The 25,794-nt window shown below is 47.8% G+C and overlaps 1 protein-coding gene across 1 annotated transcript in view; it reads right to left on the bottom strand.

The window, feature by feature from the left end:
- The window catches only part of ROR1 (receptor tyrosine kinase like orphan receptor 1), a 58,386-nt gene extending 42,123 nt beyond the window's left edge, over positions 1-16,263 (bottom strand). The window contains exons 1-2 of the mRNA XM_066555973.1: positions 16,239-16,263; positions 10,208-10,279 (exon numbers count right to left, since the gene is read on the bottom strand). Of these exons, the coding sequence (XP_066412070.1) occupies positions 10,208-10,279; positions 16,239-16,263 (97 nt within the window). The remainder of the gene's footprint in view (positions 1-10,207; positions 10,280-16,238) is intronic.
- Between the last annotated feature and the right edge of the window lie 9,531 nt (positions 16,264-25,794).

Raw genomic sequence — 25,794 nt, forward strand, 5'->3', positions numbered from 1 at the left:
AACTCCTCCATTGCTGCCCTTGCCTGGTGTGGAGGGGTTGGAGAGAAGCCCAGTTGTATTTTTATTGTCTCTCACCTTCCAAAACCCATCAAAAGGAGAAATTCTTCCCTGTGACAGGGGTGAGGCCCTGGCATGGTTTTCCCAAAGAAGCTGTGGCTGCCCCTGCATCCCTGGAAGTGTCCAAGGCCAGGTTGGAGCAGCCTGGGACAGTGAGAGGTGTCCCATGGCAGGGGTGGAATGGGATGGGATTTAAGGTCCCTTCCAATCCAAACCATCTCACCATAATTCATCTGCCCCTCTCCTACCATCCAGGAGCCCTCCAGATGGAGTTGACTCCCTCTGACCTAAAGAACAGTTTCTTAGAAGAAAGGAATGGGTTTTGTGTACTGGGAATGATCCAGTCTGGTGGCACTGGCCTTTGGAAAGTCTGAGTTTAATCCTGGCTCGGAGCAGCCTGGAGTGAATCAGCTCAGTTGTGATTTTTAGAAGAGCCAAAGGGAAGTAGACACCCAAAGCCAATCAAAGCTCACATGGGATTTGTGCAACTAAGGCCTTTTAAAAACAGCCTTAAACCTTTTGGCTTGATGTCTCCAGCCATAAAGTGAGGATAATAATCCCTCTTACATCATGGGGAGGCTGCTATGTACATTAATGAGATAATGCTCATAAAGCACTTTGAAGGTGAAAAGTGCTATGCTGGGATAAGCACTGTTATTATATTTTAAGTTAAATCTCAGGGTTTCGAGCACACAACAAAAGCCTGTCCATATTTTAGAGTAGCACTCTATAAAAACATTTGGGAAACATTTTAATTTACAGAAGTACGGGAGAATAGCCTGAAAGAGTTCTAAATAAAATTTAGCCCACCTATAATTTAATAATAGCCAAACTGATTTTTTTTTAATTTGTAAAAACAATTTACTGCTGGGCCTAGACCCCGAATGCCAAGTTTCAGCCCACAGAGAGGGTTTTTTTTAATGGCTGAGTTATAAACCCTTGAAAAATGCTGACAGCCCCTTTACTAGAGCAGCACTAGCGGGTGCCCTATAATGAACTTTTAAATGACTTGAGATAATATCTGGAAAGCCAAGCCTGAAATATATTTCTGGGTTTGAGCCATTGCCAAGGCAAACACAACACATCATAAGTCATCCTCATGATTCTGAGCGCGTAAATTGGAGACACTGCATATAAAACCCAAATATTAGGTATCCTTCATGGCCAAACTTTGTGCTGGTTTGATGTTACAGAGCAGCAACAGCTGTGCAAGGATGAAATGTAGAGCGTTGCGTGTCTCCTAAGAAGAAAAGTGTCTGTATTTCCACAGCTCTGCCTTGACATTGTTAAATAGGAGCCTGCCCAGTCCTAATAAATCCTCCACTATTCTACTACTTTTAAGTGGAACCCAGGTGGCTTTCAAAATAAAAGCTCGTCCTGGCCGGCCAAGGAATGTTAATCTGCTCTGTGACCACATGGTTACTCTATCTTAAATTACCAAAGACACAGCTTAGAGCAGTAACACCCTCTTGGCTTGCAGGAGGATTTTGCTGGCCACAGGGAGACCTTTCCCCCCAGCACCGTGTGTGCTGCATGTTTCTGATTTCACAAGGTGTTTAAAGCACGACGGGGATGCATGATTGGACCCTGGAAGGGTCATTTTATGAGAAGAGTTGTTGTTTCATTTATCCTTCTCTTTCTGCCCTTCTGATCTTTTGGAATATTCAAAGAAAAGCTAAAATTAAAGTCTCTGCTCAAGCTTAAGCCAGCTTTAATCCAGGTGCACAAGACAGGCTGGTGAGCCAAGTTCCTTCCACTGCAGATGGGGAACAACACAGTTCTCTGCAAACATCTCCAGACCTTTCCTCAGGCAGCTGTGGGGACACCTTTTCCAGCTGCTGGCCTGGAGAAGTTGCTTAATTCTGGATTTGAAGATTCAAACCTGCACTGCAGCACAGAAAGCAGAACCTCTCCTGGCTGGAGTAAGGCACTGGGACACCAACATTCCAGTGCTTATTGCATTTATGGAATCCTGGAATGGTCTGGGCTGGGAGGGACCTCAGCCCTCAGCTCATTCCAAACCCTGCCATGGGCAGGGACCATTCCACTAGAGCAGGCTGATCAAGCCCCATCCAACCTGGGTGTGTTTAACAAAGCCTGGATGTGGCACTGGGTGCCAGGGTTTAGCTGAGGTGTTGGGGCTGGGTTGGACTCAATGATCTTTAAGGTCTCTTCCAACCCGGTCATTCTGTGATTCTGTGAACCTGGCCTTGAATTATGTTTGTGAACTGAAAGGTTTGGCAGGTCCCTGGTTCTTTGTCACTGCACACACTGGAAAAATGCCCAAAAGTGTCTCAGGGAAAGCTGCATTTTCATTCATTCAGAGCCCTGGATCATCCATGAATCCATTGTGGTGCCACACCTGGATGTGCTCCACACCCCCAAACATCGGCACCGCCACCAAGCTCACTCCACTGAGAATCTTCCATGAGGAATAATTGTCTTTGGAGAAGGTCAAACACAGAGTCCACCAAGAGTGAAGATGCTGGAGAGGCTTGCTGGCTGCTCCATGCAAAGGAAGGAAGCAGCAGGATGTCTGATGGAAGCATGGCCACACACATCCCTTGGAAAAAGGATTCCCCGTGGATTGCTGAATCTGCCCATCACTCACAGAGGAAGACAACTCCCCGTGGGTCTGATCACCAGACCTTGTTATTTACAGGGTAAAAGGAAAACTCCCACTTGGAATTTCACTTATTTTAAATGAATAAACAAGAGGAATGACAGTGGGAGGGAAGAGATGCTGCACTCAAGTCATGATCTGGCAACTCTTGGAGAGTATCAGGGTTAAAGAAATCCAGATAATCACATGGAAATATCCAATGTCTTGGAACAAAGGAAACGTTCTGCTGCCTCAGTTTGCCCAGCTTTACCTCCAGCGGGTTTCCCAGAGATGTGCAGGAGTCAGTTTGGGATGCACATGGAAGCTCTGTCCTGGACTTTCCCTTCCCAGACTCCATCCAGAGGGTTCAGCGCCAGCCAGGATAACTCCCTGACCTCAACCAGGCAGGGCACAGCTTGAGGCCTGATGGCTTTTCAGATCTCCATGTGTGACTGTCACTGGGATTCTCAGATTTAATTTTGATATTCTGATAGTTGGCAGCTCAGAGACGGCGCTGGGCTCGTGGAGGGAAGCCAGACTTCCAAAAAATTATCTGGAACCTGAATCCCACTGCTTTTGGGTGGGAACTGGGCAACTCCCTGCCCTCCATGAACTCTTGGATGCATTTGAGAGTTGTTTCTGCCCCTCCTTTCATCAGACAGCTCTGAGCTTTAAGGACAGATGTCTCAGAGGTCACTTTGAGGGGAAATGAAGCTTTTCTTTACTCAGGAACCAGTTTTATAGCCCAAGTAGGAAACCTCTAAACTTTATCGCCAAAAAAAAAAGTGATTTGGAATAGGTAAACAAATGTCCACATCCAGCTATAAAGCCAACTACTGAAAACCATCAAGGGATTTTGTTGTCACTTTAGAAGCTGCTCCGCAGTAAAGAGCCACAAAGAAAAACCCAAGCATTAAAGGGAGGGTGTATGGAAAGGTATGTGCCTCAAGATTAATGCTGTGGAGTCAAAGAAAAGCTGTTATTTCTGACATTTTGACATAGCATCACTTTAGGATCTGGTTCTTATTACCCCTTTCTGTGCCTTTTAAAGGTCTATTTTTTTTTTTTTTCAACCAAAAATGTCAGGAAATTTGGAACAGAAACGTACAATAAAACACGTCCCTTGACCCTCTGATCTATCAATCTTTCAAATAAACAAAGATAGCTGGATGAGCCAGGAAAAGGTTATTATATATAGTTACCTTATGTATAATGGTCAATATTCACTGTGCACACTCGGATTATACAAAGAATTTGATGTAAGTGCAGCTTTTTGTGGAAGATTTTTGCCATGAAAGCCCAAAGTTACTCAGGGCGGTTTCATTTTCAGCCTGTGTTCTGTGACCTTCGAATTTCACACCCTGTATTATTTATAAATGAGACATTCAAGAAACACAAATTCTCAAATAAAAACGTGCACTCCGTCAGTGGAAAAGCAAACAAAAGGAGCTAATGTACTGTGGCTAAAAAAATTTTCAAACAAAGTAGCAGTAATTTACTGCCCTGCTACTAACGGGACCCCACAAATCGAATCAGAACCCTGAGCCCCACCAGGGGAGCTTGATTTACCCCATATCCCCCAGATAATAAAGGAAAATAGAAAGGTAAATTGTGCATGAATGTGAAAGCTGTAATTCTTCCCCTTTCAGCACAGGGATCAAATTCGCATCCAGTGATTTCAAAGGAGAATCTGGAATCTCTGAAGGACTGGGGCCAAAGGCAGGAGGCCTCGACCCACCTGGTTTTCCCCACGTTCGGGTGTGTTTATGTTGTTTGGGATGTAGTTTGCCTAAGAGTCCAATCCTCCCTGGGAGATCACTGAGATTTTCCCTCACAGTACTCCCAGGCAGGTCCTTTCCCTGCCAAGGTGGCTGGGTTTGTCAGTGAAGGTGAGCCAAAGGCTGCACCCCTATGTCCTGCAGACCTTCCTGTCTGCATTTCCCTCCTGCTGTGCTGGAGCTGTTGTCCAGCCCTTCCAGGGAATGTTCTGCCCCCACCAGGATCTCCAGGAAGTTCAGGACATGCAGTCCCAAACACTGCACCTCTCCCACGCCTTTTTTGGACCCTCCAATCTCATTTTGGGCTGTGCATCCCCAGATCACTGATATCAAGTGATCCTTGATATGCCTTTGAATGTTCAGGATAAATCCCAGCTGAATCTTCTGCCAAGCTCTCCAGGGAATGTTTGTTCCAGGCACTGGGAAGGGCTGTGCCCACAGAGGCTGTGGGGAGCTCAGAGTCTGGGCTTGGCATGGTGGATGTCTGGAAATGGAAATGGTTCCCAAGCTCCAAGGCTTTATACTTGTTTGCCAGAGCTGATAGGCCATGAAAGGAAAAGGGAAACAGGCAAAAAACTCACAGCAATGGTTTTCTTTGGAAGGACCAGGACCAAGGAAGAGATCCTGGGAGGAGGAGGAGGAACCAACAGAAGAAATGAGCCCCATCTCAAGCACAGGCAGGACACATCCCTGTGCCTCTGAAGGAGGCTGCAGGTGGGCATGGGGCACTGGGGGGACCCATTCCAGGGCAGAATGAACAGCCACTCTCTTATCAGCCCTGCAGAATGAACAGCCACTGAAGCTGAACCCTACTCACAGTCACAATAATATTCCAAATAATATATTTGTCTCTTTCCTGGCAAGGGCTCCAATATTATCTTTGCCTAAGGATGAAGAGATCCCAAACAATTCCTCCAGTGTAACAGATGTAAATAGGCTCCCATTCCAATTCAGGCCTATTGCTTTGTAAATAAACTGACACGGGATGGAAGGAAGAAGGAAAAGCCTCTCCTTCCATGATCTGTTTTGTGGGATAGGAGCAGCTGAATGCAGGGCTCTTCACCTTTCTAAAGAAGGAAAAGAAGATGGGAAACTGGGAGCTTTCCAAGACAAAGAGCTGGAGGAGGACTGGTGGTGAGAGGGGACAGAAGGGAAGGAGAAATCCAAGGAGAAATCCCAGTGCCACATCCTGGGGCTGTGCAGGAGCACATGGATGAGGCTTTTCCAGCCTCTTGAATCACAGCCCCATGGGAGATCTCCCACCTGGGGCTGCTCCAGGCTCTCCACACCAAAGGGAATCTCAAAAAACCTGCAAGTGAAAAGCTCCATGTGCTGCCACCAGCCCCCCGGAATGGGGCTTTTCCTACCACCACAGCCCCCTTTTTCCCCCAAACTTCACTTATTTCTCCTTACAGAATTAAATATTTATAGAAACATATTTTCATTTCTCTTTCTCCCTCGTGGCATTCCCTCTGCACACCATGGTTTACTAGTGGGGAGAGAGAGAGAAATGCTCATAGCTAAATCTCCCCTGTTTTAAAAGTGATTATTTTTTTATTTTTTATGCCCAGTTTGTTTGTTTTTTTAAGGTTTTGGTGAGAAACCACCTCCTCCCTCCCATCAATCGTTGCTTTCAACAGCTCTTCACGGGTGGCTGCGTCTCTTTTAAATTAATTTCCTGCTAAAAAGAATAAACAGGCAACTGTTTAATGCTGTCGATTTAGCTTATTTAATAGAAATTGAAACCTGAATAGGGCTCAGTTGTAAGATAATCACTGCAGAACTCACCCAGCGAGGGAAAGCACCAAATTAAGTCATTATTTCAAAATGCAGAATATTATTATCAAGCTGTTCCTCCTTCCCCAACATGAAGCACACGCTGGAGGAGGAGATGCTCATTTCCAAAAGGCAGCAGGTAGAGTTGGAGCCACTTAGAGTAGGCAGGGATTTAATTGGGAAATCTGCTTGGAAACCACTTTCATGTGGTGAACTTAACAGGCTTTAAAATGAGTTTTACTGTGACGCTGGAGTACTGCAACCTCCTGGAAAACAAGTAGATTTTGACTCCCTGTCTTGGTTGGAAATGCAAGATGTGGCTGGGGCTGTGTGTTCTATCCCCATCTGTAGAGGTGGGGCGGTTATCTCTGTTCATGGGGCAGCTTTCTTTATCTCTTCCACAGCCAATCCTCCCTCCAGGAGATATCGGCTGTTAATGAGCCATTCATTATTAATTATCTTCTGTTCATGGCCAGTGAGTGTCCCTGCATGGTTGATAGAATTACACCATCCCATGGGGAGATGCTGTGCCCAGGGGAGGAGCCAAGCATTCCTACCTGGGTACAATCTGAGCTTTGGGACACTGTCACGGTTTGACGCTGGCGCAATGCCAGTGCCCCCATGAAAATATATGCTCCCTGGTGTCTGCTGTGAGATGTGACCAGGAACAAGCAAAGCAGGCCCCCACTTAGAAATAAAGAAAAGAAAACTTTATTAACTAAACTACAACTCTAAGTAACAAGAAATACACAGGGAAAATGAAAACATCCCAAAAACATTTCCTCCTCCCCCCACCAGATTTCCAATACATCCATTCCCCAAATCACCAACTCCCGGTCCTTCACCACCCTTTAGGTAATCAATCCTCAGTTCATCAAGAGGAGAGGAGTCCTTGTACCATGGGCTTCCCCAGGAAACACCATTGAGACCTTGTGTGTTTCTGTGTCACTCGTGGCACTGCCTGGAGAACATTTGCCTTTGTGACCTCTCCCTTCCATGCCCAGTGCTCTCACCACTGCACAAGGACCAGAGCTGCTCCTAGGGTCGTCCTTTTAAGGATGCTTCGTCCCGTTCCAAAAAGAGCACAGTCTCACCTTGGGGACACCTGTCCCCCCCAGATTTCACCCCCTGGGGCCGAGGGGTACCAACACTGAACCCTCTTGGCTCTGAGCCATTGCCTCCCCCTGGATGCAGTCCCTGTGTCACAAGGAACATGGTTCTGTCCATGGCTATAACAAGAAGAGTCCAGCTAAGGCCACTCCATCATCTCTTCCCACCTAAGATTCTTCTCTACTCTTCCGACATCTCTCACTTGCACCAACCTCCATCACACTTGCCCATTTCCCATTTCATCTCTATCTCTCTTCTAGGAAAGGTTAATGTTCTGTAAAGTTTTCATTGTCCAAAAAGGGGTTAAAAACTTGGGCTCTGCCTGCCCAGAGCTCCCACAATGGCTGGATACCCCTGTGTTCTCAGAGGCGTATCCAATGTCTCCAGTGGCCACACCAGGCGTCAATATTAAAATCTGGACACCTACTGGTGACCACAGCATATCCCAGAAAACTTACTTCCTCTCAAACCAGGACAGACACCACAGCAGCCTTTGCCCACTGCATTCCCAGAGGAGCAGCTTCCTTCTCCCCTGCATTCCCAGAGGAGCAGCTTTCCTCTCCCCTGCATTGCCAGAGGGAGCCCAGGCCCATCTCCAGCAGCCCTGGAGCTGCAGAGGAAAACTCCCCCCTTGTGCAGGATCCCTGCTCCAGCAGAACCACAGCTGGCACTGCAGGAGGGCTGAGCCCCCATGGGATGGGGCTGTGCCACCCCCTGACACACAGCGTGTGAGGTTGAATTCTGACCCTGTCAGTGGCTTTTTTCGCTTGTTTGTACTATTGCATTTGTATTTTAACTTTCCTAATAAAATAAAATGTTATTCCTATTCCCCTATCTTTGCCTGAGAGCCCCTTAATTTCAAAACTATAACAATTCTGGAGGGAGGGCGTTTCCATTCTCCATTTCAGGGGAGGCTCCTGCCTTCCTTAGCAGACACCTGTCTTTTCAAACCAAGACACTCCTTGAGATGCAAAACAAACGGGAGCCGAGCCTCATTTTCCCCTCGGAGGTTTCCAGTGCCCAGCTCAGCGTGTGCTGCCCAGGGCTTGGCTTGGTCCAAGCTGCAGTTTCAGGGCTTTGAGGGGAGCAGCAGCAGCTCCCACATGAAAGCCCAGGTGAGACAAGACAAAACCTGCGTGCCTCTGCTGGCAGAAGCCGCCCCTCTGACGAAGCTTTTCGGGCATAAAGGCTTTGTTTTAATCCCGTATGTAAATCCGAGTTGAGGTGTGGCAGCTGCCAGCGCTGTAAATGCTAATGAGCCGCAGCAAAGGGCCGGTAATCCCCCAGGAATGCGGGACTCAGCCCAAACCCTGCTAATTGCCACATTCCAGGTGGATTAGAAGCCGGGAAGTTCATTTTACCTGTTCCTGACAATATCTGCAGCTCAGCAACAGGTGCCATGGAGGTAACTGAGAGATGGTTCAATCACACAGTGCTTGGACTCTCCAAAGTCAAAGTTTTGCCTTCTCTGGCTTTTCCAAACTTTTAAGTTTTATTTTCTAGGCCACTTAATTATTTCCTGCTTTCTGAAAAACCAAAGAAAGCTGCCAAACAGGGAAGAAACGTGGAAAGAGAGGAGGTTTAGATGGGATATCAGGAATAAATCCTTCCCTGGGAGGGTGGGGAAGCCTGGCACAGGTGCCCCAGAGCAGCTGTGGCTGCCCCAGGATCCCTGGAAGTGCCCAAGGCCAGGCTGGATGGAACTTGGAGCAGCCTGGGGCAGTGGGAGGTGTCCCTGGGGTGGCACTGGATGGGCTTTAAGGTCCCTCCCAACCCAAAGCACTCTGTGATTCCATGCTCCTGCCTGGGACAAGCAGCAGCTTCACTTCTGCCCAGCTCTGGGATGTTCCCTGAGCACAGCCCAGCCAGCACGTGGGTGAATCCCTACAGTGGGATAGGAACTCCATTCTGTCAACTCCTTCCCTCAGCAAAATTTGCTGGGATTTGGGAATTCTCTGCTGGATGACCACAAGCTTTCCTCCCTTTCCCACCAGCAAGCACCAGACCTTTGACTTTCATCTTCCCCACTGTGTCCTGGATCACCACAAAGTCCTGCTCCTTCCCTGCTGGGAAGGCAGATGTGAAAGGATCAACCCAGAGTACCCAGAATCACATATTCTCCTCATCCCTAAGCACAGAAAACATATTTATGCATAAACATCAAACATTATCAACACATGTTCAAAAAAACCAGTAACAAAACAGACAAAAACAGTTGGGAAAACCATCTGGGGCAGAATTCCACTGTGGGAAATTTCCATCTCAGCAGTAAATGGCTGGCAAATGAAAAGTGGTTGACAAATTGCACAGTGAGGGTGGCTAAGAGCATCCTGAAAGATGCACAGGTTTGACTCAGGAGCTGCAGCCACTGCCTTGCAATGAGGGAACCTCAGCAATTTGCCTTAAATTACCAGTGCTTAATTTACAAAATTAAGGAGAATGATAAACCTCTCATTTTTTTACAATATATAACCCTTGGAGAGCTCCAAATTACACCTAATTACCACCTGCAAATGTATTTTGTATTATTAAAGCCGCAAAATTTCGGAATAAAACACGAGAGCAAACTATATAGAGCAAACTCAGTGCCTGATGCTTGTGAATTTTGAGTTCAAATCCCAAGATCCACCAGAAAAAAATGTGTGACAGAACATCTTGAAATATTTTTGCCCTGTGGAACATTTTCTTGGTACAAGAAATGAACACAGCAATCTCCAGAAATCCCAGAACCACATGGAATTAAATGTCAAAAGATCCCGAGGCAAATGAGGTTTATCTTGGATACCCCCTTATCCCCTTTGTTTGCTGATTTGGTCAAGTCAAGAAAAACGGAGATTTTTAAATCTGAATTCAGGTGATTTAGGGTTTTTTTCTGCCTGCTTACCTTTATCTAATTCACTTGAGATGTTCCATGAGGACGTGGGCATGAAATCAGCAACAAGCGAGGAATTCACTCCTGGAAGGGGAAAAGAGAAAAACCACGAGATGCTGTTAATATATGGATCCTATATCATCAGGAATCAAGTTGCTGTCATAGGAATAAAATGATTTGATGCTCTGTGCTGGCAGGCTGAGCCATCTGGGCAGCAGGAGCAGCCAAGGGGGAAAAGGCAGCGGGCCAGGGCTGGAGTTTGTTTGGCAATGCTGATCCCTGCAAGGCCTCCTGCTAATTAAACAGTTACAGGTTCCAGAATAAAGCAGGGATTCATTCCAAGGATCTCCTCCATGGATCCACCTTGGGCAGCACCAGAGCCCAGCCAGGGCTGCACCCAAGATGAACCAAAATGGCCCCAAAATGCACGGCCGGGCACGGGCTCTGTCCCTGGGATCAGTTCTGCTCCATTTGCACCTTGCAGTTCATTGTCCCATTCCAGCTTTAGCCCCTGCAGTCCCACCCTGCTTGTTTTTCTCTCTCCAGCCCACGGGGTTTGTGCTCTGGGGCTGAGATTTGGATCATTTGTCCTTGGTGCCCAGCTGGAGCAGGAATTGTTTTGTGTCCCTGCTCTGTGCACCGAGCTCAGCATCCCCTGATATGAATCACAGAATTACACACTAAAGCAGCACAGAGTCTGAAAATGGAAAAGCCAAAACCTGAGGTATCACAGCCAATCTTTGGGATGGTCTTGACCCACCCTAAAATCTCCCCAGAGGCTTTAGAGAGGCAGAATGACTCTGCAGTGGTAGAGCCGAGGGAAACACGGTGCTGAGAGGCTGCTGAAGGTGTTATCTATGGTGTTATCTATTAATATTTCCAATTAATTGAATCCTGCAAACTCATGTGCATGAGAAGGGATGTGGTTTATACACTGAAGTTAGCAGGGCTGGAAGGATTGATCTGAACCCCAGCAGCACCTGCTCATTGCCGGGAGAATTCCTTCCTCTTCAGGAAAAAGCTGCATGGAGATTTAAGTCTGTACTTTATATTTTAAACAGCAAATCACAGGGAGGGTGGTGTTAAGCCAGCATGTCCTGCCTCAGCTCTAGATCAAGTAGAACATTTCCTGTATCCAAACTTCATCCAGGATTTAGTGTCTCCCTCTAAGGGCAGGTCCACCTGCAGCCTGTGAGGCTGCTCAGGCATCAGGGAAGGCTTTTGGGGTCATCCCCCAGGGAGAAATAGATTTGATATGAGCTTTAGAGAGTGATGGTGGGAGGGTGGGAAGAAGGGGTGTGTACACACATTCCAGGGCATGGGAAAGCAGAGCACCTCCCAATTCCCTGTGTCCAGCCAGCCCTGAGACACCTGACCAGGAGAAGGAGGAGAGTGGTGTTGGACAGCACTGAGTGTGGGATGGGGAAGGTGAAATCAAACCAAGCAGTGCTCAGGGTGCCAATCATGGAAAATTCATGAAAATGAGCATCCCACAGCCCAATCCTGCACCCTGGATGGGTGCTGGGTTGTGGGAATCCATAAAAACCAGAGGGTTTTGGGAAGGTGGTAAAAAAGACAGGCCTCAGATGCAGCAGGAATTGTGGAGTGCTGAATCAATTAAGTCAGGCCCATTTTGGGAATCGCCAATGACGAACTGAGTTCACTTTTCCATTTACTGAGAAGAAGCTGTGACATCACTTCTCCAAGAACCTTAACACCTGAAGCTCGTGCAGGTGATCTCAGAGGTGCCCAGGGAAGGCAGAGTTGGGATCTGAGTTAGAGAACAGGAATGCTCTGAAGTGCATTCATTTTGCTTTGACACCATCCTTTAGCTGATTCTGAGATTTCACTCATAAAACACGGCATGCAAGGATATGCAATGATGTTCTGCCTTTATTTGATGTGTTGGCAACTCTTCTGTTTCATTAAAAAATCACAAGGAATTGTAAACACCAGGTCACACAAACCCACGGAGCCCTTTGGTTCAGACACAGCCCCGTGCCCTCTTCATAAATAAAGCCTGGCTTAAAAGCTCACCTGGCAGCTCTGCTTATCCAGTGCTCTGCCAAGTATTCCCAGTGTAAACATGGGGTTTGAAGGCATTACAACTCCCCCAGGAGCACAGCCTGGCCTGTGCAGGTCCCCAGGGCAGAGCCCCCTGGTGGGGACAGCCCTGGGCAGTGGCACAGCCAGCGGTGGCACCCGATGGCACCAGCTGAGATTTTGGCCCACTGGGCCCATCCCTTCTCATTCTCTGCTTTTAATTAACAGCTGAGCTTTTCTAACCCACATAACCCTTCATTAACCCACATTTTTGGGACCACATGGCTTAAATTTGCAGGGTTTAAGGACAAAAGAGCAGATCCAGCGCCAGTATTGCTGTCATGGGGGGTAGGTGACAAATAACCAGTGACCAGACACTGCCCAGGGGCTGGGGGGTGTCAGGCTGTGCCTGAGGTTGGGATGCTTGGTTCCCTGTCCCTCCTCACCCTTCCAGCTCTCCTGGCCAAGAAATGGGACAACCCCTGTGGGAAAACCCCTCCAAGAGTGGGAGCTGAGGTGGCATCACTGGGACCCAAGCGGTTCCTCCCTGTGTCCACAGGCCCAGCTCAAACCCATAGACAATGCTTTCCTCAGTCACACACTCGTGTTTGGCACTCCACAATGGATTTTCTGTGGCTACTCTGGCTCACCTGGAAATATTTCAGTGTGAAGAGCCCACAAAACAACTGAATTCTGCCAACAGGTACCACACACTAACCAAAATTAAACAGAAAGTACTACCAACACTGTGACCACATGCAGCATTTGTTATTTAAAACTCCAGAACTGACAACACAATGACCACACGCAGTATTTTGGTTTCTAAAACTCCAGAGTGTTCATATTGATGTTTTCTTAACCAGGCTTTGAAAACATGACCGTGAATCTCACAGAGCAGACACCCCTCAGCTCAGCTGCAGGAGAAACCACATTAGATAACCAAAGTTTCCTGTTTGTGGGAGTTCTGCAGGCTGGTGACTGGTGATTTTCTGATATTCCTCAATTAAAGTTCCAAAGAAGAGCAAAGCATCACTGTGCCCATAATAAGCACTTTATTTGATTGAAGGGAACTCACAGAGCAGCTACACCATGTAGGAACAAACCACCCTAATGCAGGAGAGGAAAACATCCCAGAAAAAAGGTGCAGGAGACATCCCTGAATTCCATTTCTACCTGTGATGACTCAGGATTGCTGGGCACGAAAGTGAGAGTGGTGCCACCTCCCCTTGGAAAGGCTCTGGGATAGCTCCAGGTGAGTTCCAGCCAGCCCTGGGAAGGGATGAGTCAGGGATTTGCTCACAGCATTTGGGGCACTGGCACAGACTTGCCCATTGGCTGTCACCCCCTCAAAACAGGGGGAAAAAATCTGCCTAATATCAGATCACAGAACCACAGGATGACTGAGGCTGGAAAAGCCCTCCAAGGTCATCAATTCCAAGTCCCCACCTTGTCACCAGCCCTTGCTCCTTGGACACCTCCAGGGATGGGGACTCCAGCCCCTGCCAGGGCCTGACCCTTTCCATGAGGAAACTCCTCGGGGTGTCCAACCTGGCCCTTCCCTGGCACAGCCTGAGGCCGTTTCTTCTTGTCCTGTCAATATTGCAACTGAATTTTGAATTCAGTTAATTAAAAACTCATTCTTACTTCTTAAAATTCCCTAATGCCCATCTTCACCCTGAACAATTAGATTTGTTTGGAAGAAGAGTCAGCCTGAGAAATGTGATCAGCAAACAGAGCCATTATCCTGTTAAGGTTTTATCCATGGAATAATTCCAGATGAATGATGACTCTTCTTAACACTGGCAAGATAATTATCTGTTCCAACCTATGAAGAAACATTGGGTTTAAGTTAATGAGAAGTCACAACAGGCTGTGAAAAGCCAAGTAAAGTGTATTCAAACACACTTCCCACAGAGGAGTTGGCCAAGATCTGATTTTATCACCCTATTGCACAAGTGTGGAGTGAATTTCACACGTCAGGCCTTGTAAAGCCTTTGTGATTAAATAAACGTCAGTTAGGTTTACAAAAAGCTGTACCTGCATATGTAAGATGAGACAATAAGTCAAAGAAAGAAGATAACTGAGATGACATCAAGCCCAGAAATAATTGAAAACTTGAATGGGGAATCTGAAATCTGTTGTGCAGAAAAAAGGAGAGAGCAAAGTAAGTCTAGAAATGAGGATATCCTGCTTGCCAGACTCCAGGGCACCAGGAATGGATGGACGCTAAGAGGAGAAATGGACACATCCAGTGGAAGCATGGCCTGGATGGACCTTCTTGTGGGGCAGAGATGGAAATCCCACCCTTTTTAAGGTGCAAAATAAGTCCTGTTAAAACATGCAAACAAAATATTCAAAGTGTCTTCCTCGTGGACATCCTTTGTATTCTCTAATCTGATATACCAAATTGATACAATTATTTCTAGAATCAGGAGTCATTTCTTTTTTCTGATAGAAAAATGAATGTGATTGCAAGTCAGGTCTCACTGCAGGATACCCACAACAGCAAAAAGAACAAGGAGGTGTTTGGAGAAGAAGTCAGAATAATATGCAGAATTCATGTTTAACATAAGGAAAAGTTTTCCATTTGCAAGCCTCTCTCGCTGAGCAGAAATCCTTCCCCAAGTGAGCTTTGTTATCCAGTCGAGGAATTTGCCTAAGGAAGTGATAAAAGCCCAATTTCCCGAGACATTAAAAACAAGATTGGGCAAGACAGGACTGCAGACACACACGGGGAGTTATCCCACGCTGGCAGCAGGGTCAGGGCAGGACAACTTCACAGGGGATTGAGGCACAGGGGATTGAGGCACAGCTCTTTTGGCCCAAATCACCCATGAACGTTTTATAGCTGCAGATGCACCAGAAACATCAATCCCCCCCTTAAAGGGGGGAATAAAATCTCCAGCAAACAAACTCCTCAGCTCTCCCACTTGGATAGAACTCCAGGAAAACAAGAATGGCAGATAAAGCTATACAGACTCAGAGAAAAGCTAATTATCCTAAGTGCTCGGTATTTTTTTGCTTTTCTGCACATTCCAGACCAACACTTCATCTTTCCCTCTGTCTGGTTCCTACCTGACTGATCCCTTCCAGGATCTTCCCACAGATCTGCCTCCTGGCTGTTTTTCCTCTCAGTTCTATCTCCCTCATCTTCCTTTTCTGCCTTTTGCATTCTCTGCTCCCCTGATCCTTTGTGAGCTCCCCACACGTTTCCATCTGATCTCCCAGATATTCCATTTTGCAATCAGCCACTTTCCAGCCTCTTCACAGCCCACCCCGGAGCTGCTGAAGGAAATTTAGACAGACTGCAATGGGTACAACCCATTATTTACTAATTTTCTTGTCTGTTTAAAAGCTGGCACCATCCTGAAATTTCTATCATATTTCTCAAATTTTGCTTATACCTTTAACCTGTAGAAGGATTTTCAGGACATCGGTTCCTCTCTGTCTGCATTAGAATTCTCCCGTTTCCAAAGGAGGTGAGAATTTTGAATACTTCAATCAGTTGAATGAAGGGAAAGTGCAAGAAGATGGGGAATTGTTGAGCATTTCTGCTCTTTGGGTAAGGCAGGCATCTCTCAAGGAGAATCTGCTGCCTTTAATAGTCTGTGATAGCACAGATACTAATCCTCATCCCACAGGACAAAGCTTCCATGGATTATTAAAAAAAAAAAGTCCATGTTAAAATATACTCCTGCAAGATGCCTCCACCTTCCATGCTCAGATGAAGCTGCTATTTTGAATATTTTAGACGACAAGAGCCTACAATTACACACAATAAAATCTGCCCCAGAGCAGACCTGATAAAGCTGTCCCTGGTGAGGAGGTGGAATGCTGCACGATGGCATTTCCCCACTTAGCTGTGCTCCTTGAATCCCCTGATTCCATGGCTGAGACAGCAAAGGGAAAGCTGGTTCTGCCAGAACCTCGCCTGGGCAGACCCAGAGGGTAGGAGTTTACCAGATCACAGAATCCCAGACTCCCAGAGCTTGGAAAATACCTGGAGCATCCTCCGAGTGCCCCATGGCCACCTTGTCCCCAGCCCAGAGCTCTGAGTGCCACCGCCAGGAATTCCTGGGACACCTGCAGGGATGGGCACTGCAACCCTCCCTGGGCAGCCCCTGCCAGTGCTGACCACCTTTTCCCCTTCCCATGGGGAAATTCTTTCCAATATCCAACCCGAGCCTCCCCTGGCACAGCCTGAGGCCGTTCCCCGTCCTGTCCCTGTCCCTTCCTGCCAGGAGTTGTGCAGAGCCTGAAGGACCCTCCTTTTCTCCAGGCTGAGCCTCCTTTTCTCCAGGCTGAGCCTCCTTTTCTCCAGGCTGAGCCCCCCCTCAGGTCCCTCAGCTGCTCCTCACAGGGTTGAAATCATTCCTCCAGAGTTCCAAACTGTCATCACCACGTCCAAAATGCATTTCCTGCTGGTGAAGGACCCTCTGGAGCTCCCCAGGCTGCTCCATGCAGAGATGAATTTGTGGGGTGCCAACAGCCTTCAAATGGTTAATTTTGTTCCAGCTCTTAAAATGTGAAACTCCTGCACATCTACTTGTTCTTTATCTGCAGTGTTATCATTATTGATAGCCCTGGGCAGGTTAATAATTGGCATTAGATAGGGAAATTTTCAACACCAGTGAACAATTCAGGCTCTGTGGATTTCAAATCCACGAGACATTCATTTCCAGCTTCAAAAGGGAGACGTGCAGAGGGATGATTTCATTTAGTGCAGGACTGGAAATTGTTAGGAACTTCATTTACATCCCACCCCTTCCATCGATCAGAGCACCTCAGCACTGCTGCTGGCACTGTCATCAGCAGGACCTCTCTGCCTGGGAGTCCTTCTAAACCCTCCAGCTCACCGGGGCTGGAGATAAAGGCAAGGATTAACCCGTTTAGGAGGAATCCCAGTGCCCTGTTTATGGTTTCAGGGCAGGGAGCCAAAGTGCTTTGTGCACCTGAGCCCTCTGCCTTCCCTCTTCCTGCAGATCTGCTCGCTCCCATGAGGACACGCCAGCTTTTGGCCCAGAGGGGGGCAGTCACTGGGGCTTCCAATAAAACCCACCCCAAAAGGCTAATGGGGAGATGAAAACTCCTTCTCAAAAACGTGATTCTTGAATCTCAAAGTCATCAGAAAATGATTTGATTGCTATGTCTGAGTCTCTGCAAACTCTTCAAATACCTTCAGATGTTCTGGCAGCAGCCTGGTGCCTTCCTCAAATCAGTATTTTTAGCAGCTTGATCTTTGGCTAAGGTCATATCAGTTAAAAATTGTTTTCTTCCGCGGGATGGGAGCCATCTCTTGGAAGAAGAGGTTTTTAAGAGGCCCGTTTTATATGCTAATACCTTAATCCTAAATTTCTAATTACTGCCCTACAATTCCTTTTGATTGCAGCTATTAATTACAGATTATCATTAATGTTGGATGGATTTAGAAGTCACTGTGGAATCTGGGTGCACTTTACATTACTCCAAATTGGGTCGTTAACAGTTCCACTTAAGAAGAGCAAAACACTGCGCCCTGGAGCAAGCCACAGCTTTAATGACAGGGAGTGAAGAAAAGAAATGGCCACTTGGCCGAGGGCCAGCATTTCCCAGCTCACAGTGGAGCCTTTGTGCCTCTGAGCTGCAGAAATGTGGCCAGGATGGCTCTTCAGGGCACTTCAGGCAGACCTGGAGCACCAACATTCCTGGGATGGCACCGCGCAGGTGGAGCCAGAGCCATCCTGCACTGCACCGACTCACAGAATTTTCACAGGGGTTTTCTAGGAGTTATTATAATAATAATATCCCCTGAAATATGAGGGATGTGGAAGGAAGATGTTGAAGGAACACCGTGTTTTCCTGCCCATAAAAAAGAGGTTTTAATGGATATGGATCCAGTTGGAGTTGTAACGCTGGAAGAGGGCACAGCAGAGCTGCTAGTTAGGCGAGTTTACAAAGACGTGGAATTTGCATATTAAATGCAAATTTAATCTCTCCAAACCTACCTGGATTTTTTTTTTCCATGCCCTGATCTTTTCTGGGCATCTCAGACTGGCAGAGAGAACAGAAAGTGAAAATGGGAAGCACCCAAAGAAAACTGCAAGAGAAGGAAGCAAAAAGCTGACAAAGGCAGGAAGAAATGACTGGATAGGGGTCGTCCAGAGGTGGATGTGAAAAGAAACAGAGGAGTCACAAAAACCCACCAGAATGTCACAAGGGAATGGAGAAGGAGAAGGATGTCCTGGGGCCCTGTTAAGTGAAGATTCTTCAGTGCCAGGAGTGGTGGGGAAGAGTCCAGGGAGGGATGGAAGGAGCACTGGGAGGCAACACCTTGGCACAGCAACAGCTGGGCTGTCCCAGATGAAGAACGATTCCCTCCCAAAAGTTCTGGAGCCTGAAAAGGGCTGAGATCCCTCCAGAGCCTCCCTTGCAAAGCCTGCTGTGATCAATGAGTAACGCAACGGTTGACTCTCATAATTAAAAAGGCAAATATCATGTGTATGTGGAGAACTTTTATATACTTTATATATATGGGAGAAGTTTTATAGATGTATTGTTATGTTTCCCCCCCTTGTGTTGTTATCAGGGGGTGGCCTGGGTTTGGGACATTTGGGAGGGTCAGCTCATCACTGTGGCAGCAGCTGACCTCCAATCAAGATGTCAGGAAGGGATCTCCACCACTGCAGAGCAAAGAAGGAGTTGATGGACAAAACTTTGGGAAGGGCTAAAGGGTTAAAAGGTGAAACCTCCATTGTGTGGGTGAGCACATGGTGGGAAAAATCCTCTGCTCCCAGCACTGTAATATTTTCTCTATTCAGTTTTCTGTTGTATTTTTGATAAGGGTTTAAAAATCCTTTAAAATTTTTTGAAAGTGAGTATGGTTTCTCACACCTACACATCCTCGTGACTCCAAGTGGTCCACAGCCCACATTTACTTGTGGAATTTGCTCTCCTGAAGGCACCAATGCCATGCACAAGCACCCTGGGGGCCTCTCCTGGCACAGGTTCCCGTGTATTTCCCTCCCCACCAGCAGAACGTGCTGGGGACGAGGATGAAGAGGCTGGACAGGGCTGCACCTGCTGGCTTGTCCCTGGCTTCCATCAGTGCCACTGCACTAAATCCACCCACAAAGGCTCGAAAGAAGGCAGAGGCAGCCAAGCCCAGGGAGGGCAAACAAGAAATCATTTACATCCCCCATAAATCGCAGCACGCTGTAACTCCTCGCGCCTCAGCGCTCGGGGGCCGCAGCCGACTGCAGAGGATGAGGAGACCAGCAAGCCACAATTAAACCCTTATAACCTGGGCAGAAAATTACAGCAGAAGGCTGCCACGTGCAAATCCACGATGACTTTTTCGAGCCCGATAATTATTTTTGTTGCGGCGACGAAAAACGGGGCTCGTGTCAGCTGATGAATTAATGGAGGGCCTGAAACAATTACTGCTTAAATCCACAGCAGCCTCCCCAGTGTAAACACGCTGCCTTTTCTTGCAGATCCTCGTGGTACGGGGCAGACGTTGCCCCATGACTTATTGGCTGCCCATGATGGAGCAGTAAATGCTGCCTGTTTGATGGCTGCAGCTCCTGCCTCAGGTTTTACATGGCTCGATGGTGATTAATGCACAAACTGCCAACTGCAGCCAGAGGCTGAAAGACAAGGCCACACTGTGAAACATATGCTAATAGAGCACAATTTATATAAAAAGGGGGGAATGTAAATATTTAACTGATGCCAGAGCTGGATGCTTCGGCCAAGCTGGGACTGAGCTACATTGATTGTTCAGGAGGAGCTTACACCCTAAAACCCACACAGGCCTGATCTCAGACAGGCTTGGAAGGTGGATTTAGAACTTCATTTCTTCTGCTAAAAGGCTGTTTTCTTAAATTTTGCTTCGAGTGGAGCAGATGCCACTTGTAAGAGCTGCTCTGTGGAGAGCTGGGCCCAGCTCAGGGCTCCCTGGGAGCTTGACCCACATCCCCCAGAGACAACGGCGAACCAAGGCCCTCCAGCTAATTAGCGTTTATTAGCAGCCTCCGGAGAGGGCAGGGGCTCTGGGAGGTGAAGACTGAACTCCCTGCTCATGGCTCTGGGTTGGGTTTCAATCACAGCACAGGCTGTCCTTGTCCTGCCCCGTGTCCTGCCCTCATGGCACTCCTGATCCAGGCTGTCCTCACACAGCCAACAAAAGCAATTATGCAGGTAATTAGTCTGCACAAAAGGTTTACATCAATGCTCCAGAGGTTTCTTTTTAATCCCTTCATTGATGGAAGGAGTGAATTGATTTAGCCACAGTTACAACTTATTTACTGTAAGAAGGTTTCCTAAATCCAAGGTTCAGTGGGACCTTCTGGATTCAGGTACTCACTAACATCAAGAAAAATTAAATCCAAACTTAACCAAATTTATTTTCACTGCTGCTTTTGGGGGGGGGGGGTCTTGAGCCTCATCAGTGGCTGAAGCATCCTGCACTGCATTCCCCCTGATTTCCAAGGATATTCCGGGGAATCCCATCCCATCCTGGGCACGCAGAGCTCAGCACTGCCAGCCTCATGCTGGCAGCCTAACAACAGCCACCAAATCCAAAAGTTTGACCAAATCAATCTCCTGAATCCTCACATTAGGCACCAATCCTTCTGCATTCCCAAAGCTCAGCCAGGGCTGCTTTTGTGGGTGCAAAAGAGCCACTTGTAAAAAACACAATTAAGACGTCGCTGAGCCTTCACCTTAATTGCACCCAGCAGCACAAACGTCTGTGGGCTCCGTGACCCCGAAGTGGCTCTGCCACAAAAACCCAGCCCACGGTTTCCAAAAGTTAACAGCCTGTACAATGGAGAATCAACAGGAGCAGGGCAGAGCCGGCTTGCTCAGCCCTGACTGCTCCAGCAGGCGCGGAAGCCTCACGGAAGGATAAACCACTGATGATTTTTTTATTAGCTCCACAAACAAGGAGCTCAGCATTTGGTGTGGTGCTACTGCAGAGCCACGGGGATTAGGTTTCAAAGCCGTGGCAACTGCCATGCTTTAAGGAACTCGTTAGGCTGGAAATGGATATGGGCTCCCTCTGGAAGGCAAGGCAATCCAAATAAACACACAGCACAGCAGCACGTCCAGATGAACTTCCAGGGGACCCCCTGTTCCTTCCCCAGGAGCAAAGCCCACAGCAGTGCCAGGGTTTAGGAAATTCAAGGGGATCCCCTGTTCCTTCCCCAGGAGCAAAGCCCACAGCAGTGCCAGGGTTTAGGAAATTCAAGGGGATCCCCTGTTCCTTCCCCAGGAGCAAAGCCCACAGCAGTGCCAGGGTTTAGGAAATTCAAGGGGATCTCCCTGAGGAGAAAATCCCAGAGCAGTTCCAGGGTTATGAAGTTCCAGGGGACCCCTTGTTCCTTCCCCAGGAGAAAATCCCAGAGCAATGCCAAGGTTTAGGAAATTCCCTGTTCCTTCCCCAGGAGCAAAGCCCACAGCAGTGCCAGGGTTTAGGAAATTCAAGGGGATCTCCCTGAGGAGAAAATCCCAGAGCAGTTCCAGGGTTATGAAGTTCCAGGGGACCCCTTGTTCCTTCCCCAGGAGAAAATCCCAGAGCAATGCCAAGGTCTAGGAAATTCCCTGTTCCTTCCCCAGGAGCAAAGCCCAGAGCAGGGCCAGGGATTTCCCACCCTTGCTCCCCAGGAAAAGGAGAGCAGCAATCCCAAGCGCAGCAGGAGATCAGAGCCAGTGGCTGCCAAAGCCCGGCCTAGGGATAGTGCTGGGCTCAAATGCTCACACACTCATTCCAGGGCTCCATTTCACTGCTGCTTCATTGCCATCCCTCAGCTCTGGGAGCATCCAGGAGGATTTTGTATGGACTATTTACAGGGCAAGGGAAACACAGCTTCTCCTTGGAGGCTCCGGGGCAAACATGACACCGGGAACTGGAGATGGTGGAATTCTCCCTCATTTCGTAGGGAATATTTACAGCCTGCTCCTCCAGCCTTTCTCCACTCATCTGTAACGAGTTCCCAAAGCACTCCTTGTGGTCAAGACAGATTTTTGTGCTGTTTGGCTTTTCAAGTTTCCCAAAGTTCATTCCCAGGTCCTTTCCCCATGCTGCCAGGAGCTTCAGCCTCTGCTTTGCCCCACTCACCATCGTGTGCAAGACTCCATTTTCCCAAAATAGAAAACCTTGATGGATAAAGGATGGAGACAGACCTTTCCCAAGTGCAATTCTGATCTTTTGAGGGAGGATTTTTGGGAGGATTCCAGCCTGAGAGATACAGAGCGCTGATTGAACAAAGTCTAAACACTCCATCAGTGATAGGAGAAATATGTTGGAAACATGCATTTTTTATTCTGGCAATTCCCTTATCATGCTCAGGATTCTGGTCAAATATCACAATCTAACACCTGTTTAATTTAAATTAAAGTGCTGAAGTAACCAAACTCCTTCCCCTGTGGCATTAAAAGACTAAAATCTTTCCACTGTTTAACACATGGATGTTCGAGGAATATTTGAACCTTATCCAGATTTTACTGAGATACTCAGAAAATCCAGCATCAGTTAATGATTTTGGATGCTGTTTCAGGTTTGTGCATGTCTTTAATCCTCCTGAAGCACAGCACTGCCAAGCTGTGTATTTTCTCACCCAAATTCCCAAATTAATTACCTCTGACAGGGGGTTTGTGTGCTGCTGTTACCCATAGTGTTTATAGAAGGCCAGGGACAGCAGATTAGAGCATTACAATAATCTTTAAAAAAACTAGCTATTAAAGACTCGGGGGGAGGGCATGAGAGATGAGATTTAAACTGAAAGAGGGCAGGTTTAGATTAAAAATGAGGGAGAAATTGTCACCTGTGAGGGTGGTGAGGCCCTGGCATGGTTTTCCCAGAGCAGCTGTGGCTGCCTTTGGATCCCTGGAAGTGCCCAAGGCCAGGCTGGAGCACCCTGGGATAGTGGAAGTGGAATAGCAAAAAAATCAGAGAATCCCAAACAGATTTGGATTGGAAGAAGCTTTGAAGTTCATCCTGTTCCACCCTCTCCCATGGGCAGGGAACTTTCCACTACCCCAGGCTGCTCCAAGCCCCAGTGTCCAACCTGGCCTTGGACACTTCCAGGGATGAGGAGCCCACAACCTGTCAGAAATATTCTCAATTTGTGCCAAAGGCAGGGTGCAAAATACCTGCAGTAGGAGCCATATTCACCAAAAGATGTGTTTAAACCAGGACTGGGATCTACAGGGAGGAATATCTTGGGTAAAGGGATCAAATTATTCCTGCCACATCCAGGGCCACTGGGATGGTGCAAAGGCAGACAAACTGCAAATCTCAGTCATGCAAAAGTGCCTTTTTTCACCACGTTTCCCAGCACACTGGCTCTTGTTTGGGAAGCCTGGGCTGGGCCTGCTGAAGGTGGGAATTCTTGGGAGATGTGGTTCCCTCCAAACCACGAGCAAATCGTGCCCTGTGATTTTGGTTTCCTGGCATTACTGCCTTGGAGCTTTGGGAGCATTTGATCCCTACCCAAACACACTCCCACAGACACAGTGCTCACAAAGCTGAGCAGAGCCAGCTTTGGGGCTGGGATACAGAGTCTGGGATGCTGTCACATCCCAAACTTCTCACCATTGTTCACTGAGAAGCATTTCCTGTGCCCAGAAGCTCTGACTGGCACAAAGTGCCTTTTTATTATGTGACTGATGCAGAGACTGTGCAGATTTTTGCTATCACGGCTTTGCTGCTGCTTCTTCAAGCTAAAATTAATTAGGAAAAAAAAGGAGTTATTGCACCAGCTTTGTCCAGATCTACCTGAGCCCCCCCAAGACATGGAGTTTTAGTCACCTGCAGTGCCATATCTAAAGCAATAAATGTAATTGTTATTTATTGTCAGCAACGAGCAGAACCTCTGTTATACCCTTCCAGGATGGAATTATTTATTAAACATATTTGGGCACTTCTATACTAATGCAAAGCTGAGCACAGGGGTGTAAGAGGAGCAATTTTTGCAGTGGGGTGTGTGAATCCAAGAGACCAATCTGGAAATAAGTGACATGAGCTGACAGAGCTGCTGTGAGCAAATCCAGTCCCCTGTGACCCCTGGACATTGCCCTTCCCAGTTTTACCTTCCAAGAAAGAACCCAAACTCCTCTGAACACTTTACTGTGTTTAAACAGACTTTGAGAAATGGAATCAGAGATATCCTGCCCACTCTGTATCAGCCTTAAGATAAGCTCCTACTCCCAGGAATGGGAGGGGATGGAAGTGGGGAATGGGAAGAGGCACCTGGCAATTTTCCAGCCTCCTTCTGCCCCTTGCAAGGCTCTCCCTGTGTATCTGAAGCTCTTTAATTGTGGCAGAGGAAAAGGAACTCTCTCTACTCATTGCATTTCCACACTGTGGAGCACAAACAGCAGCACCTCAAACACGCTGCTGGCTCCTCAGAACAAAAAGCTGGGTTTTTTTCCTAGCCCAACCTCCAGACAGGAGCACGGTGACCTCCTGGGGGCAGGGCCACCTCTCCGGCTCTGGGTGCAGAGCCACCAGCTCTGCCCCTGGAGCTCCTGCCCAGATCCTTGCGCTGCTTCCCAGTTCTGGGAGGGTTGAGGGAGCTCTGACCAACAGGCATGGGTCCAGGAGTGCCACCAGCTTTCAGATTTGGCTCCCTGAGTGCCACTATCCCTGAGTGCCACTATCCCTGGCTTTGTGCCAGGCCCAGAGAGTCTGCTGTCAGCTCCAGTGGATAAACACCGAGCTGCAGACGCAGCAGTCCTGGCCACCTCGGCTTGTATTTATGGAAGGCAGTGCAGGTGGGTTTACATTTCAAATAAATAAATACAAAAATACTTCAGAAGCCTTGGAAGTCAGCAGAGAGCAGCGTGGTGGGACTGGCTTCTCTTGTGCTGGGGTCAGAAGAAAGCCCCAGCGGTCCCCAGTGTCACTGGGATGGGAAAGAGCCAGGCTGGAGAGGGGCCAGGAGATTCCCTGCCCTGAGGGATTAAACTTGGAGCAAACCCAACAGACAGTGGGAGAAAAGAGGAATTTTCCCAGGGACATGTTTGATTCAAGCAGCGATTTCTCCTCAGCAATTAACTCTTAACAACAAATTAACATTCGTGTGTCCCTGCCCTGACTGCAGCCCCGTGGAAGGGAGGGGCTGGTGGCACTGGGATCAAACAGACACCCAGGAATGGGCTGGAATTGAGACTGGTTCAACTGTCCCTGGTGATGCTGCTGCCCTTATCGTGTGAAGACAAACAGGAGTCCAGGAGAGCAGTGTGGTTTTTCAAGAGGCACTTGGGCTCGCTGCTGCTGCTGCTGCTGCCATTGAAGCCTCCAGGAAAGCTGCCACTGGGTTAGGAAATGCTGAGCACTTCTGAGAGCTGCACAAGTGCCTTACAAAGCCATTAGCTCAAACTGCTCTAAAGCTACAAGCAAGGAAAATAAAGGCAGCAAAGTAAAAGCAAAGAAAGGCACAGAAATGTTTGAAAGCCCTTCCAAGCCGTCACAGGCTGACAGCCTGCAGCCCCTTTCATCTGCTGCAGGCCACTTCAGCAGGCTCCAGGATTTAATTAAGTGGAATGTTTATTTACACAGCTCAGGAGAGGGG

This window comes from Molothrus aeneus, chromosome 9, assembly GCF_037042795.1.
Source record: "Molothrus aeneus isolate 106 chromosome 9, BPBGC_Maene_1.0, whole genome shotgun sequence".
In the NCBI taxonomy this organism is placed as follows: domain Eukaryota; kingdom Metazoa; phylum Chordata; class Aves; order Passeriformes; family Icteridae; genus Molothrus; species Molothrus aeneus.